Raw genomic sequence first — 16,616 nt, 5'->3', positions numbered from 1 at the left:
GGGGAGTGGACAGGAATTCCAACAGCCCACCTTTGTCCTGTTCCCATTTGAAGTGACAGTTTCCTGTCCCGAGTCTGGTGGCTGATTTGGGGACTCCCTTGTCATCTTCGTAGTCCTTGCCTCTCTTCATTAACTGCTTAAGACTTAGGCAGCCACTTTGTTTCTGTTTTGGGCACTGTAGCCTACCACTGATCCCGAGTCACTAAACCCCAGGTCTCTCCTGTGGGTCACTTTAGCCACAGAGCACAGACCAAAGCCCACTGGAATTTCCCCCTGGACTTGAGTAGCTGGAAAGTAGCAAGAATGATTTACTTTCAAACAGAAATGAGACGAAAGGGCTTCTTTTGATGGAAAAGGTAATAGTAGCAGTATGTGTTGATAAAACTACATGACAAATCTGTGCTCTACTGGCCTCGCTTATGACCAAGGAAAGTGATGCTCACTAATTGTAAATGACTCCTTCAGAACCACATTGTGAATGAAAAACAAAACACAACAAAACAAAAAACAGTCAAGGATGTGCACTTTTTAGGAAGGAAAAAAAAAGCAAGTTCATTGAAAGGAGCTGGCAGGTAATGACTCATCAGGTGAACTAGGAGAGATACAGGATGAGGCCACCTACATGGGAAAACAGTTAGGAGAGCATGGTTGGGGTCTTGAAGGGAGAGAGAGAAGATGAACACTGTAGGTAAGGCAATGGTACCCTGAATGGAGAGAGAGACTTCGCAGTTCTACTAACAAAGGGGGTTTCTGACTCTTACAGGTTTTCGTGAGACGGGCATGGTGTGAACTGTGTGGTTTGTAGGCGGAAGGAGACTGGTACCCTAGAATCTTCCCAGACAACCAAACTGCCTGAGATGTCAAAATTAGACATTTTTTTTTGTTCAGATTACAGGCAGTATTTCTAGAAATCCTTGTACAAATACAAAAATGCCCCATGTTACCAAGGTAATAGATATAATTACATCTGCTCCATCAATAGAGATCCTGGCTGTCCTACAGATCAAACCAGGAGGCATCTGTAAAGTGTTTAGACTGAATTGGGAAGTCAACAAATTAATACACTGAACAGATTATTATTAGAACAACACTGTAGATTTCGGGATGGTCCAAGCCCAAGCTTTCCTTTCTAGCTATGTGTGCCAATTCAGGCTGACTTTCCTGGTATGCTACAGTTCACTATTTAGTATAGAGCTGGCTGTACAGACAAAACTGGCTAAGGTGTGAAGGCCATGTAGCAAACATGAAAACATCTCTCCGCTTTTTAACGTGTGAAAAAACATCTCCGTTAGCACGCATCTCTGGTCCTGCCTCTCACGTTCTGTCTTGTAATATAGCATTTCTAGATATATCTTAGAAGTAGGCTCATGTTTGATATACTTTTGTATTTTCGGCAGTCCCACCAAAATGTAGGTGTTGACATGAATTTGGAAGGGTTTACCTATTAAACCAGGTAAAGGGCAGCTGTGACCAACGAGATCATGGCTTGCTTCTCAGTCTAATGGGTATTGGCCTGGTAAAGGGAGGTTTATAATAGAGCACGTTACGTTTTAGTCAGGTCAGAGTGTTTTTGCCTTGTGACTAGCTGTCAGGGATAACATCTCAGAGCAGTGGCAGGATTCCTAGGTTAATTTCCAAGGCTTATTATTCATATTCAAATACAGAATAAGACTAGTCATGCCTGCTATGTGAGTGGTCCTCCTGAAGTTATACAGGAGCGTAGGGTCTTGGCTAGGCCTTCCTTTTCTTGTCTACAAAATGGAAGTGCTCATCTCTTGGTGGATTGAGTTGACATCTATGAAGCCACAGCCTAGAACTGTAAGACGTGGCACTTATTAAAGATATAGACTGCATTCACTGATGGGGCAAAAGGACAGGACAGGAGCGATACTGAAATTCACCCCAAATATTATTTAGAAATATACTGGGTTAGAATAAGCTCCGAGGTACCAAGTTTATCCTCAGAACTTTAGTTAGCTAAAATGAAATAAACACCAAGATCAGTGAGGCATCCTGATAGCTGTCCATATCTGTTTTCCTCTGTGAGGATGCAATCCTGGGTCTGGGCAGTTAGTAAATGCCTTGAGGACCCGAGTCATACATATCTCAGTACTCACATAAAAAGAGCCAGGTGTGGTGGTACGTGCTTGTAATTCCAGCACTGGGGAGCTGGAGACAGGCTGATGCCGAGGCTTGTTGGCCGGCCAGCCTAATCTACTTCGTAAGTTTTAGGCCAGTGAGAGACCCTGTCTAACTAAATTGGGTCGAAGGCACTTGAGAGACAATACGCCAGGCTGTCATCATCTAGTCTCTAACACACACACACACACACACACACACACACACACACACACACACACACACACACTTACTCCCAGAGTTCCCATAATCCTTTGTAAAACATACATCCCACTTAATGTTGAAATTAAGAATTAGATGTTCTTTTATAACTAAAAAAAAAAATCTAGTTTCTTTGGAAACTAGATTTCTGAAGTAATGGATGTGTTTTCAGCCACTCAGGAATTATGTATTAATGCCTGTAGAATCAGGGCTCTGCTAGACAGACTTGTTGTGTCCAAATATTGTCACTGGCTTCATCTTTTTTTTTTTTATTCTAGGTTGTTCATGATGCTAACACACTTTATATTTTTGCACCTAGTCCACAAAGCAGGGACCGATGGGTGAAGAAGTTAAAAGAAGGTAAAAACTCATGTATTCTATATAATCCTAGGATATCACAAAAAAGACATATTGCTAATATAGCTCTTGCATTTATAATTAATTATAATGAGTATCTCTCCAAGGACAGTCAGTCATGTGAAGTGATAACACATTGAAGACAGATTTCCCTTTTTAAAGTCTCATTTCTTTATAGTTGAATGCTTTTCTTCCTAGTAAAAGCATACTTCCGTTTATCACACAATGTGGTTGAAGGTGATAAAGCGTGAGCTTTTAGAATGCCAGAATTTGTATGTCCTAAGAAATTGCCTGCATCACACACTTGGTGTGGATGGAATGGCATTTTCATGGTGAAGTGCTTAAATGGACAGCTTGTCTTGCTCAGTACTCCTTTCTTTAATGGAACACAGCAGTAGTGGGCATTGACCCACCGTGGGGTAGCAGTGATTCACTTCTCTTCACATGCATGTTTCACCAGTGAAAGGGGACAAAGATAGAAAGCCATCTAGCTTTTCTGAATACTGAACATGTAATGTCCCAATGACATTCCCATAATAAGCATGTTGGTCAAGTAAGAAGTAATGATGGACAGTTACTCACATAACTTCAGTTTGTTTTATGGCGCTAACCACTCATGTGTCTGTGAATTACAGAAATAAAGAACAACAATAATATTATGATTAAGTATCATCCTAAATTTTGGACAGACGGAAGTTACCAGTGTTGTAGACAAACAGAAAAACTAGCGCCGGGATGTGAAAAATACAATCTTTTTGAGAGTAGTAAGTATTCACCTGATTCTTTAGTGGGATGTACTCAGAGTGATCGGACCATTGGTGTTGGGAGGAGTGATGGGATTTTGACTCTGATCAAGTAGAGCACACTACCCGGAAAAGTGCAAAATAAGAGTGAAGGTGTTTCCTTAGCCGTGGGCCTTAGAGAGGCGAGGCCTCTCTGGGGAGCTTTTATCACAACAGCAAGGCCGCTAAAATGAATCCTTTAAAAGTGTGGACCACAGGCCTGTGATCCCAGACTCAGATTCAGGGCAGGAGCTTAATTCTTTACCCAGGGCCCTTAGAAACCCTTGCTGTGAGAGGCTCTTAGTTGTGAGTGAAAACCAGAGACCAGAGCTACTAGTGCTGAGGAGGACGGGACACCCCATGCTGTCACCCTGCACTGTGTGCACACGACGACCATGTGAACCAGCAACTTCCAGGGAGGGGGAGAATGGCCATTTGTCGGGTCTGTGGCATGGGGCGGGGACAGCTCTAATTCCGAGTTCCCCCACTCCTCTGGGGTAGCCATCCTGACATTAACAAGCACATTAACAAGCAAGCTCCAAACTTCCAGGCCGCTGTTATTGCCTACCTGGGTAAAGTCCGCTCCGACTTGCTGGAGAAATGACTGGGAAGTTAGTTAGTCAAAGCTAGTCATTTGTTAGTCTCTCAGGTAGTAAAACAGAGGCGAGCAGCTGGCCCAGGGCTGGCAGGTTGGTTCTGCAGTGGCGCCGCAGGTGGCTGTAGAGATTATTCTAATCCTGCCACTCTTGCTCCTTCAGCAGTTGAGTGGGGAAAGGATCCAGAATGCCCACAGAAGGTTGTACAGGGACAGGGTCTAAAAATGGCCCACTCCTTTGATTAGGACTTCATCCATGTGTGGGTAACCATGTACCACACCAAACTGAAGAGGGATAGACTGATAAAATTGATGCATTTCTCAGTGTTATCATTACGGTGGTGCCACTTTATATACAGAGGATCTGTCCCAAGACCCCCAGGGTACAGGTCATATTGAACTGTATGTATACTGTTTCCATATACATACATATATACATATACATATATATATATATATATAAAATTTGGACACAGTAAGAGGTTAGCTATTATACCTACCAATAAAATAAAATGACTCTAATAACATGCTGCAATAAGTTATTACACACAGTTTCTTATTGTGTTGCAGATTTTAACGACACCAGCATTTTTTTTTCTTTCCTTATTCAATCAAGACCTCTCAGCTTTTCAGATCAAGGGTCCACTTTTCGGCTTCTCTTTGGTGTATCTCAGTGCCAGCATTGCTATCCTTGCATTTGGGGCCATCACTCAGTTAAAAATGTTTGATGTGCTGTGATTACACCACCACGGTTGGTATGAGAGCTGAGAGTGTAAAGTAACCAATGGCCTGGATAGGGGATGCAGAGTGGACATGCTAGATGAAGGAATGATTCGCCTCCCGGGAGGGTGTGAGCCAGACAGCCTGACATTTTCGTCACACCTCTCAGAAGAGTGTACAAATGAAAGCTTGTGAATCGCTCCATTTAATATTTTCACACCATGGCTCGATGGTGCAACTCCAATTGTGGAGCCGTAGATAAGGGAGCATTACTGTAACTTGACTTAGACATTTCTTCATCTATTTTTATGTGATGCTAAAGACTGAAGCCAGGGCCTCACTATTGGTCAAATTATTAAGGCCACTCCACGTAGTTAAAAGGAAGATTTATTTAGTGGGTAACTTACAAAAAAGGGATAGGTAGGTCGTGGGGTCTGGGGAAGGTGTATCAAAGTCCAACGGTGTTCTCTGGAGCTCTGCTCAGTCAACTTCTACTGTCAAGGGTCCGGGAACAGAGAGAGCGCTGCCCATCCAGATCTCAGGTCTCCCGGCTCCTCCCTTGGCCCCGCCTTGTAGGTGTGACAGTTGCCAGAGTCTCAATGGGGGTTGGAACTTCCAGATCAAAGCTGGAATGACTACCCACTGCACCTCACACTGCTAGGCACTCACTCTATCAGACCCCAGCTGCAGTTTAGATTGTAGCTCATGTAAGAGCCAAGATGATGCTGTCTGGGGAATCCTGAGATCATCATGCTAGGAGGGTATGTTGGGAGTTGGGCACAGTGGTCGCCTACCTAGTGCTCATTCTCCACCAGTGGTATCTTCTCTCCATCAGTTCTTGTGGGATACCATTGTGATCCACAGCCACAACTTTAAGTCAACATTTATTGTCACTTTCAGGTATAAGAAAAGCACTGCCCCCAGCACCAGAAACAAAGAAGGTGAGTGGTCTCTGCCTTTATGTTAAATCGTTAAGTTCCCTGCTCTTGCAAGCCTGTGTGTTTTAGAAGGGGTTGTGGTTTATTGACTGTATTTATGTTCAGCCATGCAATAATGCTTCCTCCCAGGACCACCTTAGAAGCAGGTGTGATAGAACTCATCTGAATAGTTCTCGATGTCAAGATGATCAGTTTAGTTCTTTAGCATTTGTTGTTGGGGTCCTATTACCTTCTGGCAGACTGGCTTCAGAAGTCATTTGAGAGGTGTGACATTTTAAGGGACTATTTCTGTCTTAAGAGCATGGCACAAAAAAGGAGTGGCATTAGTGATGTAATGATGTGTCCAGGGAGTGGGATATGGTGGAATAACATGTAATTTAGACATAGTTAGTACCTTAGCCAATGAGAACCGGGGGTCACTGGGTAGGTTACTAAACTTTGGGTGGGCTAACTCAGCTGTAGCTAAGGACTTTCTATATGATAAATATGTTACTTGGTGGTAGCATTGTTTAGAATAACAACGTTAGATCCTAACAGAAAACAGGTTCGATCCTAAGTGTGCGCTTTGTACATTGAAGGCATAAAGAAGTGCACATTGCTTTGAGTGGGAGATCTGTTGAAAGACTCCATGGTGCACTGTTCTCCCAATGCCTGTGGTCCTTTAGTCTACCTAGTGTCTCCTCATGGACTGTCATTGCCTCGCTCTCTGGAAAACTATCCCTGACCTGAGAACAAACAAGCAATCCTCAAACAAAAACCCTTAGAATAGTCAGGGCAGGCTTTGGCCCTCCCTTCAATCTTGAACTCTTGAAAAAAAGTCCAACACCACCAACATGGTCATGGGAGGGCTCACAGGTTTCACTAGGTGGCTTAGACTAGACTTGAAGCTTTGCACTATGGTGACATGTGAGTCCTTTGTATTTTGCTGCTGTGCCTCATGATCCATTTCAAATAGAAGCTGAACTTGCCAATGTCGTCTTCTCTGCATAGAGAAGGCCTCCTCCACCAATTCCCCCAGAGGAAGAAAATACTGAAGAAATAGTTGTAGCGATGTATGACTTCCAAGCAACAGAAGCACATGACCTCAGGTTGGAGAGAGGCCAAGAGTATATCATACTGGAGAAGAATGACATCCATTGGTGGAGAGCAAGGGATAAGTATGGGTAAGTGTTTCCTTTGTGTGTGACTTGCAATGGGTGCGTGTGATGCGCTGAATGAAGCATGTGTGCACTGTAATTGGTTAAAACAGACTAGCTCAGCCAGCCACAATTTTAAGTCAACCAGGAATTTGCAGCACTGTGAGGTATACTTTAAGGGTTTTTAAATGTATTTGATGGTGTGAGTGTGTGTGTGTGTGTGCCCGCCTGCTAAGCTATGGTCAGAGGATAATGTGGAGTCAATTCTCTGCCAACCTTTACATGGGTTTCGGGGATCGAACTCAGGTTGTTTAGTTTGTGTGGCTGATGCCTTTACCCACTGAACCATCTCACCAACCCTGAAGTGTATCCTCAGTAACCACTCAGTAAGTGCACATTGATCAGTTACTTCTTTCCTGGGGTTAGAACATTCTACTTAGTTCTCATATGCTGGTCATTTAATCTGAGCAGCTTAACTTTGGGAGAAATTACTGTTTATACTTTGTCTTTCTCCAGTAAAAAACTCTCCCATCCTCCCTCCCTGCTTCCCTGCCTCCCTTTCTTTCTCCTTTCTCCCTTCCCCCCCCTCTCCTCCTCCTCTTCCCTCTTCTTTGTATGTGTATTCTGAGATCAAATCCAAGACTCAACACATGCTAGGTAAGTGCTCTACACTTAGCTACAGTCTCCTAAGAAATTGTTTATTGTAATTCTCTTCTTCCAATTTCTCTCTCTTTCTCTCTCCCTGTATACTCACAGTATAATGGAGCAACTTTGTATTTGAACTTGTCTTTCTCTCTATAAATGTGCATATAGGCATACATGTATATAAAATACATGTGTGTGTATACACAGCAAGCATTATTTGTACAGGTAACTTAGGACTTAAGGGGTGTGACCACTGGTGTGTGCCTCCACACCTGACTTGGATGTGTCTCCTGAGTCTTGTTTTGCTTCACAATAGTTTTTTCCTCTTTTCATTTTTGATCTGGTGAGATCAGTTTATTTACCTTATAAAATGAGTCGTCATCTATATTACATGGACTGTCCCCTTCTTGGACTGTCTTGCATACCTCTGTGCCATCTTATCTTTTGTAATCTGGTGGTTAGAGCGAGAAGCTTAGTCACCTCAAGATGACCTCCCGCTGTTCTGTCGTTAATGGTGCCGAGGGTGCTCATGGTTCAGGAGCTGGCCTGACGGACACATCCTAAGTTCCCATAATGTACCGCTCTTGACATTAGCATCCACTAATGGTTGCCGCTTAGACCCGTTCTTGCCTTAGGAAGTACAAACGGTGTCTTTTCTAACTCTGCTGCCGTCACCACACCCACAGCTGTTAATTCCCGAAGGATCTGCCTCATCAATGAGCGCGTTTAGTTCTGGCCGGAAAGGCAGGTGCAGCTGATCCTTAAGTCCCACCATGTTTCAGAATGAGTTGATGAATGAACTTCCTCTGATGATTACAGTGGTAGCCAGAGGTTTTTCTTAGTGTTGTGGATGCTTTTGTGTAGCCATTGTTCCGATTGCTTTGAGCTGAGGACCCTGTTAGTTTTTCTCTGCTTTCTGTCTCAGTAAAATAATTCAAGTTCACCTTGTATTTCTCCTCACTGGGCCTGCAGTTTGACATCTTCCCCCAAGGAACTCTGCCTCTGTTCAGTCAGAAGCAGTGTTTTACAGGTAACAGGTGGAATTCTGGGATTCTGCTTGTTTGGTGTATTGTCATTGCTTCTAGGCTTCTGTGGGTGCAGTGAAGCGCACGTGCGTGTGCATGCATGCATGTATGTGTGTGGGAGTGCTTACATGCATGTGTATGATGAGCTTTTACTACAGGCTCAATGCCAAATAGAAGATTACAAAGCTTCTAGTTTAAAGAAAAAATTATACATGAGCATCGTGGCTCCTGTATAACCAACATAGAAGTGTTTCTTAAACTGTAGTATAGTGTACATAGGAGTCACCAAGGGTAAAATGGAAGGTTCCTTTGTGCCACACAGGCCTCCCCAATTCAGGTCTCTCAAGAATGTTCTTTTTACCAAGTTCCTCATGGTACCAATGCAGAGGGCATAGACTACCCTTGGGATGCTGTCCTGCAGAACTTGCTGAGGTAGTAGGGCGCAGGTGACTCCATGTAACACAGACTTTTGTGATATAGTGGTTTCTTTAAGACATCCTTAGAAATGATAAAATCTTGACCAGCATCATGGAATATTAACCATCATGAAATATTGACCATCATGGAATATTGATCATCATGGAATATTGGAAAGATCTAGAGTTCAAGTTCACACCCTAATGCTGACTGACTTTGGGAACTGAGAGATCATCTTAATCTAGGTTTTGGTTTCCCCATGAGGAAATGGGTATAATAATGTCTGTACAGCGATAATCTCTGTGAGGATCAAATATGGACATACATTGTAAAGTACTGGACATTACAGTTATATTGAATTAATGAGATAGCTGGGTTTTCATAGAAACTTCAGGTCATGTGCTTTAGAAAACCAATTACCTTTCCTTAAACAAAAATTAAAGTCATTTCTGTTTGTGTGCTCATCTTAATTCTAGGAGTGAAGGATATATCCCAAGTAATTATGTCACTGGAAAGAAATCAAACAACTTAGATCAATATGAGTAAGTAATCATTTACTTTGTAAGTGTGAAGAACCAAAAACTATTGTTTTCCTAATTATGTAAGACATTTTGATGATTAAGGGATAACCTTAATGTCTTTAGAATGTGCCAACATACCCTTAATTCTCAAGTTTTATCTCTCTATGTCATTTTCCTTGAATATATTGTGTGTGAATGTCATTATATAAGCAGGCACAGTTGAACTGGATTTGAACAATCACAGCTTAGCTGAGTTTGAAATAAATATCATTGTTCATTCATTTAAGGTAAGGGAACAACATTTCCCAGAGGAGCCTTTAAAAGCATTTCATTGTTTCTTTTTTTCAGATGAAAACAACAGCCTATGATTAGTTTTTTTAAAACTTTGAAAATAGGAAAAATGTTATTAAGAAAATATTATGAACAAGAGTTGACCTCATTAACATTAGTGATATTTTTCTTTTCTTTTTCCACTAAGCAGTGAGTGCATTATGCATTCATATTTCTTCCTGCCATTACACAGACTTTGAAAATATTTTCATAACTGCACTATTGCTCATTCAGTCATAAATTTATAATATATTTGCTGAGTTCTTGGTATTGATCTATTGTCTGGCAAGGCCCAAGGGCTATAACCTGTGTATGGACTCATAATAACTGACGTAATTGTTTTCTCATCTGGGAGGTATAGTAATGGGTTAGCCTCTTCTTGCTGTCTTCAACCATTTCTCTAAAATCTGCAACCTGGGAAGCCTGCGTGTGTGAACTTTGTCAGGTTTTCTGATGCATGCTGTCTGACCAAAGCTGTGCTTTCTATGCCCACGGACAGTGCATAGCCAGATTTTAATGCATGACCCATAGGTATCAATTCTCTTGAGGTCCTCCTGAGGTAGGATGTGAATATGACATCCACTTCCTTAAAACTACAAGCTGTTGCTCTGCCATCTCACTGTGATGACATGAGCATACCTCAAACTCTAGAAGAAGACCATCAGGGTCTCATAGTCCCAACATCAATGGCATGATCCTTTAAAGTGTCATTAGAAGTGGAAATATAGACAGTATACAATTATGTATTATATAGCACATTTTACCAAAACAGACTGTGTGCTTGACAATCTTTCCATAGGACTGTGATGGAGCTGAAGAACTCCTATTGCCTAAGGTTTTTCTGTGTATATGGATACATAAATGCTTACCGTTGTGCTATAGTGGCCCATACTCTTTGTGTAGTGACAAACTGTTAGGTTTGTAGCATAGAGCTGTTGCCTGCTTCATGTAATCTGGGGGGGATAGGAGAATGGGGGATGAGTAGTAGATTATATGGGCTACCAGAGGCATAATGGCCTATATGGAGTAGGTCTTCTAAGTGCACTCTGTGAGGCTTCCTCAGTGATGGTTGCCTGACTATGTATTCCTCTGAGGGTTTCTTATTGCGATAGAGGATTATGTAAAATATGGTGGTTTGGCTCTTAAATACATCTTCGGAAAATATAATAAAATCCTTAGAAACAGGGAAGATGCCCAAAGGCTCAAGACTTGAACTGATTTGAAATGATGGGACCAAGAACTAACTGATAATTTGGTTCACGGAAACCAGATAATCTTGGTGAAGATTCATAGGAAACTATGAAGATTCCTTATGACTCATGGGATTTCAAATAAGAATTTTCAACCCTGGAGTTCATAACTAGGACATGAGTGAGTGCTTTGGTTATATTGTCACTTGGAGATTTAATTTCTCGGAAGGATTTTTCTCCTCTCTGTGACTCCAGTGTGGGAGTCCCCTCAGAATTCTGTGCCAGGGACGGGGATTCCAGATTGGCATTATGCCAGGCAGTAAAGCTGAAGACTCTCTTCAGGGTAGGCAGGCAGAATCCCCGTCTCCTGCTTTTCTCCTCCCTGTTCTCTGCCTGATTTTGTTTTCTTGGGTTGAGCTCAGCCCCATTAGTAACACATCTTCCACGACCTCATGGAGGTTGAATCAACTGTTTTTCTGTTTATTTGGGCCAGCCAGGAATCCCAGGTCACTGCTGTCCCCAAGTCAGACCCAGGACTACCAGGGTTGTCAGTAACCTAGTTTGACCTCTACAATCTGCCAACAGTTTGGATACCAGAGGTTAGGAAAAATCTCCATAAGAAAAAAAAGGGGGGGGGGAGCCCATTAGGATGGGCAGAAGGAAGTGTTCTTGAGTGAAACATGTTCGAGGAATAAGGTAACCAAATGAAATGGCGGGAACAGCAGAATGTGTGGGAACAGCCCTGAGTGGGACTAGGAGACAGGAACAGAATAGAGAGAAGACAGAGATGTGCACATGGTTGGTTGGTCGTGTTTTTCCTTTGTAGCCGGAAGTTTCTCTGGTCTTGCCTGGCCCTGTGGTCAGGATGAACCTTTCCCACCCACGTCCCTCATCCAAGTAAACACACAGAGGCTTATATCATTTACAAACTCTATGGCCTATTGGCTCAGGCTCCTCACTAGCTAGCTCCTACAGCTTAACTCAGCCCATTTCTGTGAATCTGTGCATTACCACACGGCTTCGTGGTTTCCAGGTACTTTCACATCGTTATGCTTCTGGTGGTGGCTCGTAGAGTCTGTCCTGCTCTCCTTTTCTTCTCTCTCTCCAGTCGGAATGTACCGCCTCACCTTGTTCTGCCTCTCCATTGGCCTAACAGCCTTATTTATCAACCAGTCAGAGCAGCGCATGTTCACAGCGGACAGAAAGACATCCCGCATCATTCCTGCATGTCTTTTTTTCTTGATTTACTCTTACTCTTCCTTTCTAAGAAACTTGGTCATGTCTCACATTTGCAGAAGACTGGGTTTCCTCAAATCTCCTCTTCCCTCTCCTTCAGACACTGCTGTAAAGTCCCATTCCTCAGGAAGGTTATGGGATAGCTAGCCAGTTTGAAAAAACGAATTCATTCTGCTACCTGAGAAAAGGATGACAGATTACCCATAAATCTTGGGTATTGTTTCCAAATGTACAAAAGGTATTAAACTCTAATGAGGCATCTCCACACCTTATGGAGAGGTGTGTGCGCTGGCATCTCTGTCTCCTTATGCCCTGTAGGCTCCTTTGCATTCTTCCCATGTGTGTTCCTCTTCCTGACAGGATGAATTCATCAGAGGGTCTTTTCCTCCTGTCCGGGGACAGGGACAGGAACAGGGACAGGAGACAGGGACAGGGGACAGGGGCAGGGACAGGGGACAGGGGACAGGGGACAGGGACAGGGGACAGGGGACAGGGACAGGGGACAGGGGTAGGGACAGGGGACAGGCAGGGGACAGGGGACAGGGGCAGGGACAGGGGCAGGGACAGGGGACAGGCAGGGGACAGGGGACGGGGACAGGGGCAGGGACAGGGGCAGGGACAGGGGCAGGGACAGGGGACAGGCAGGGGACAGGGGACGGGGACAGGGGCAGGGACAGGGGGCAGGGACAGGGGACAGGGGCAGGGACAGGGGACAGGCAGGGGACAGGGGACAGGGGCAGGGACAGGGGACAGGGGCAGGGCAGGGGACAGAGGCAGGGGCAGGGCAGGGGACAGGGACAGGGGACAGGGGACAGGGGACAGGGGCAGGGACAGGGGACAGGGGCAGGGGACAGGGGACAGGGACAGGGGCAGGGACAGAGGGAGAGAAGCCAGGAAGAGCTGCTGTGAAATAGCATCCACAGTTAATTCATCTATTTATTTGTTTATAACTCAATAGACCCTAAAGGGCCTGGGTTTGTATCTTTACATTATTCATTTGCACATCAGTGTGACAAGATACCTCGTAAAGAGAAAAATTTGACTTTGGCTTGCATTTTGGAGTTTCTGCTCCATGATATATCGATGCTATTGTTTTAGCACTGTTGTGGGAAAGAAATCACGATGGGAGCATGCCCCAAAACAAACTTGCTTGCATCATAATTGGAAAGTCGAGAGGAAAGGTCAGGGGTGCTCTAGTCCCCTTCAGAGCTGTGCCCTTATGGCACGAGGACTTCCTGCAAGGCCTATCAAGTGAACGGTTCTGCAGCCTCCCAGTAGTGCCACTCTGGTCACCAGGCTGCTAACACACAGGCCTTGGCACACACTGTGGGTAGAATCGATGGCGTGTCCGGAGGATGGAAGGATCTTTTCCGGGAACTGCAGACGCTGTAAAAACACCTCATTAGAACAGGTTTCAAGGGGCTGCTTTTTGGGGCACAGAGTCCTTCACTTTCTAGTTTCCTTTACCCTTTCCCGGGGTCTGGAAGCTAACTGTGAGGACGGGGCCTCCCTGTTGCTCTGGTGTCTGTTTATCTTCTGAAAGCCACAGTGTGGCTCTCCCAGGTTCCTGCACCCGAACCTTCCCCCTCTTGCTCTCACTTTGAAGATGTGAAAATGGATCTTCTGTTCCCTTGACCAATCACAATTTTCAGTCTCAAACATCTTGCTAGTTCACAGTGTATGCTGAGCTACCTTTTCTTGACTAATTTTTATGACAGTTTTGGGTGTCTGATAAATACTTCTTTTGTCGATAGAAAAGCTTTAGAGACAGAATCTTTTCTAATTTATCACTGTATCTCAATTGCACTCAGAAATGGATTGATCATAAGGGCAGCTTTGTTGAACTTGGCCTCATTTCATAAAGTGTGATGGACATGTTGTTCATTCCCAGGTCTGGGTCATCGTTGCAGGCTCTGATACCATTACAGTATGTGGCAGCTTCACTGGGCATTCAGTTGCTTTCTAAAAACAGCCATCTTGCTTGTCTTGTTTTCTTGTTGTTGTGATTTTGCCTTTTTCAATCATGGGGAATTTTGTATTTTCTTGTTCAGGGTGTATGGGATGAGAGGCCTGTTGAGTGCCAAACTTTTCCTGGGGAAAGCAACACGTACACATACACACACACTTACTCAGCAACATACACACACACATACACACATACACACCCCTACTCAACAAACAACAGACCAAAGTCCAACTTGGTGAACTGTTGAGTTTTACTGGGGTTACTTACAGGAATATGGGTGAGGGGTCACTTACAGAATCAGAAATGACTCAAAGACAGCTGCATCACCAAGGCCACCCCAGCATGGGTGACAGCTCACAAGAGCTGGGAACCTGGAACACACTGCACAGTCTCCAGGCAGCTTAACAGGTTGGAGAGTGTCCTTTCCAAGTAACTCCACGGATCTCTTCCAGACAGCTTGGCTGGTTTCGGCTGTTTCCAGGCAACTGGGCAACTTATCTGACGACAGTCCTCTTTGCAGCTTGTCTTGTCTGAAAATGACTCTCAGCAGCCTTTACTGTTCATTCTTGGGGAGGGAGGGGAAGCCGTGAATCTGGTCAGTTTTAGGGACTTCCTGAAGCTGTTTTGACTTGTTTACTTTCTGTGTGATGGAGCTTCCTGCAGGATGGAATGTTTTACTCCCAGAGAACAGTGCTACACAACCATTGTGAATAAGCTGAGGCAACAGTGGGAAATTCAGATGCCCAAAGAGGCACCAGGGACTTTAGGACATTTGTAATTTTTAAGTATTTGGCAGTGATAGAGGATTCATTGCCAACTGAAAAACATCTAACAAGACAAGTTTAAAATTGAAGGCTAGAGAAAACAATCTTATTCACACTCTTTGGGGCCTGTTTGCTTATAGTCACATGGAGGGATGATCCTGGGGGAAGCTCAAAGTATGGACTGTCTCTGGGGATGAGGAAGGAGATGGCAATACACAGAGGGAGTCTTCCCAAAGGCCAGGAAGGGGCAGATCTGCAGGGCCTCAGGGTATGGACCAGGTGGGGAGGTAGGGTGGATGCTCAGACAAGGTACAGAACCAATGTGGAGGCTAGGGTGACCACAAGAGTCTAGATGTGCTGGACAACAGAAAGTCTGGAGCACCTAGATGGCCTCTTCTTTAGTGTTGCTCTTTATTTCTTGACACTTGAGATCTCCATGAGATTCAGAAAACACATGCCACAGTGACCTGATGATCTGCTATGCTGATGAGATGGGGACTGAAATAAGATTTACTCTGAATTAAAGTGATGGAAAGTGACATTTCCTGCATATGTTAATCATTGGAATAAAATTCATTCTTGCTTTGCATTTAGTCATTGGAAATGATTTGTTATGTTGAATGACAAGTAAAGATGAAATATGGCACCTCCATGCCTAGCTACATAGAACTAGTACTGATTTGCAAAGCTGTTCTCTGACAAATTCAGGTAATGCCATACAAGTAGCCTTTGATTCCACTTACCAGATGTGGGATGTCTTCCTAAGAATGTGGGTAGGAAAAATCTGGAGACATAGAGGTGAAGACATGCTATTGCTGTTAAGAATGTGAGTGCTGTTTTACCATGGTGATGTGTCTTACATTTGTTATTGATAAGCTGTATTAGCTTGTTAGTCAGACTAAGAATAACAAATAATTTTCAAAATCTGATGAACATCTCTTTCTGATCAGATGGTATTGCAGAAATACCAACAGAAGCAAAGCCGAACAGCTCCTCAGAACGGAAGTAAGTGGTTGTCTTCATTTTGCAAGCCGCACTTCAGCACAGATTAATTTTAATGAATCCTTCATGAATGGTTCCATGTACTTATGCTTAAAGCCTGAAGGGGCTGTGGTGTAAATACAGGCTGTCCTTTTCACATCACTTAAAAGAGAGTATTGGAGTGTTAGCATACTGTAATGAAGAGCCACACACTGAGTAACTCAAACATCAGGATTTCATTACTTTGTAGTTGTGGAGACTTACAGCACAAAGTCATGGTCAGTAGGATTGGTTGCTTCTGAGGGCTGTGAGGGGAGGGCCTAAGTCCCTCTCCTTGCCTTAGAGATGGCTCTTCTCCCCTGTATCTTGTCTTCCTCCATGCATGTACATGTCTCTGTCTACATCTTCTCTTTTATTAAGGGTACCAGTCATACTGAACTAGAGCCACCTTGATGACTTCATCTTAATTTAATGACCTATGTAAACCCTTATGCCAAAGCACAGTCACCTTCTGAAGCTTAGGATTCGGCTCATTGGAGTACAGCAGAAGGTGGATGGGCACTTTGAAATCTTCATTGTGAGGGAGCACCCACCACTGAGCAGCCTTTAACTTCCCTACTGATTTATCATTTGCTGCTTTGATTTTAATTCTTCTATGTATTTTCTTTTTTGC

The 16,616-nt window shown here is 43.8% G+C and overlaps 1 protein-coding gene across 4 annotated transcripts in view; it reads left to right on the top strand.

Moving 5' to 3' along the window:
* The window catches only part of Tec (tec protein tyrosine kinase), a 111,849-nt gene that overhangs the window by 74,756 nt on the left and 20,477 nt on the right, over window positions 1-16,616 (top strand). For 3 of the 4 annotated variants that reach the window (XM_006979689.4, XM_015998341.3, XM_076546424.1), the window contains exons 5-10: window positions 2,619-2,700; window positions 3,333-3,461; window positions 5,695-5,735; window positions 6,723-6,895; window positions 9,432-9,497; window positions 15,913-15,967. In XM_006979689.4, coding sequence (XP_006979751.1) covers window positions 2,619-2,700; window positions 3,333-3,461; window positions 5,695-5,735; window positions 6,723-6,895; window positions 9,432-9,497; window positions 15,913-15,967 — 546 coding nt within the window. The remainder of the gene's footprint in view (window positions 1-2,618; window positions 2,701-3,332; window positions 3,462-5,694; window positions 5,736-6,722; window positions 6,896-9,431; window positions 9,498-15,912; window positions 15,968-16,616) is intronic. The other variant, XM_042257506.2, reaches the window with a different exon arrangement.

The sequence above is a fragment of the Peromyscus maniculatus genome, chromosome 10 (genome assembly GCF_049852395.1).
Source record: "Peromyscus maniculatus bairdii isolate BWxNUB_F1_BW_parent chromosome 10, HU_Pman_BW_mat_3.1, whole genome shotgun sequence".
Lineage (NCBI taxonomy): Eukaryota > Metazoa > Chordata > Mammalia > Rodentia > Cricetidae > Peromyscus > Peromyscus maniculatus.
The sequence above is the reverse complement of the archived record's forward strand: the minus strand, read 5'-3'. Positions and strand labels throughout refer to the sequence as shown.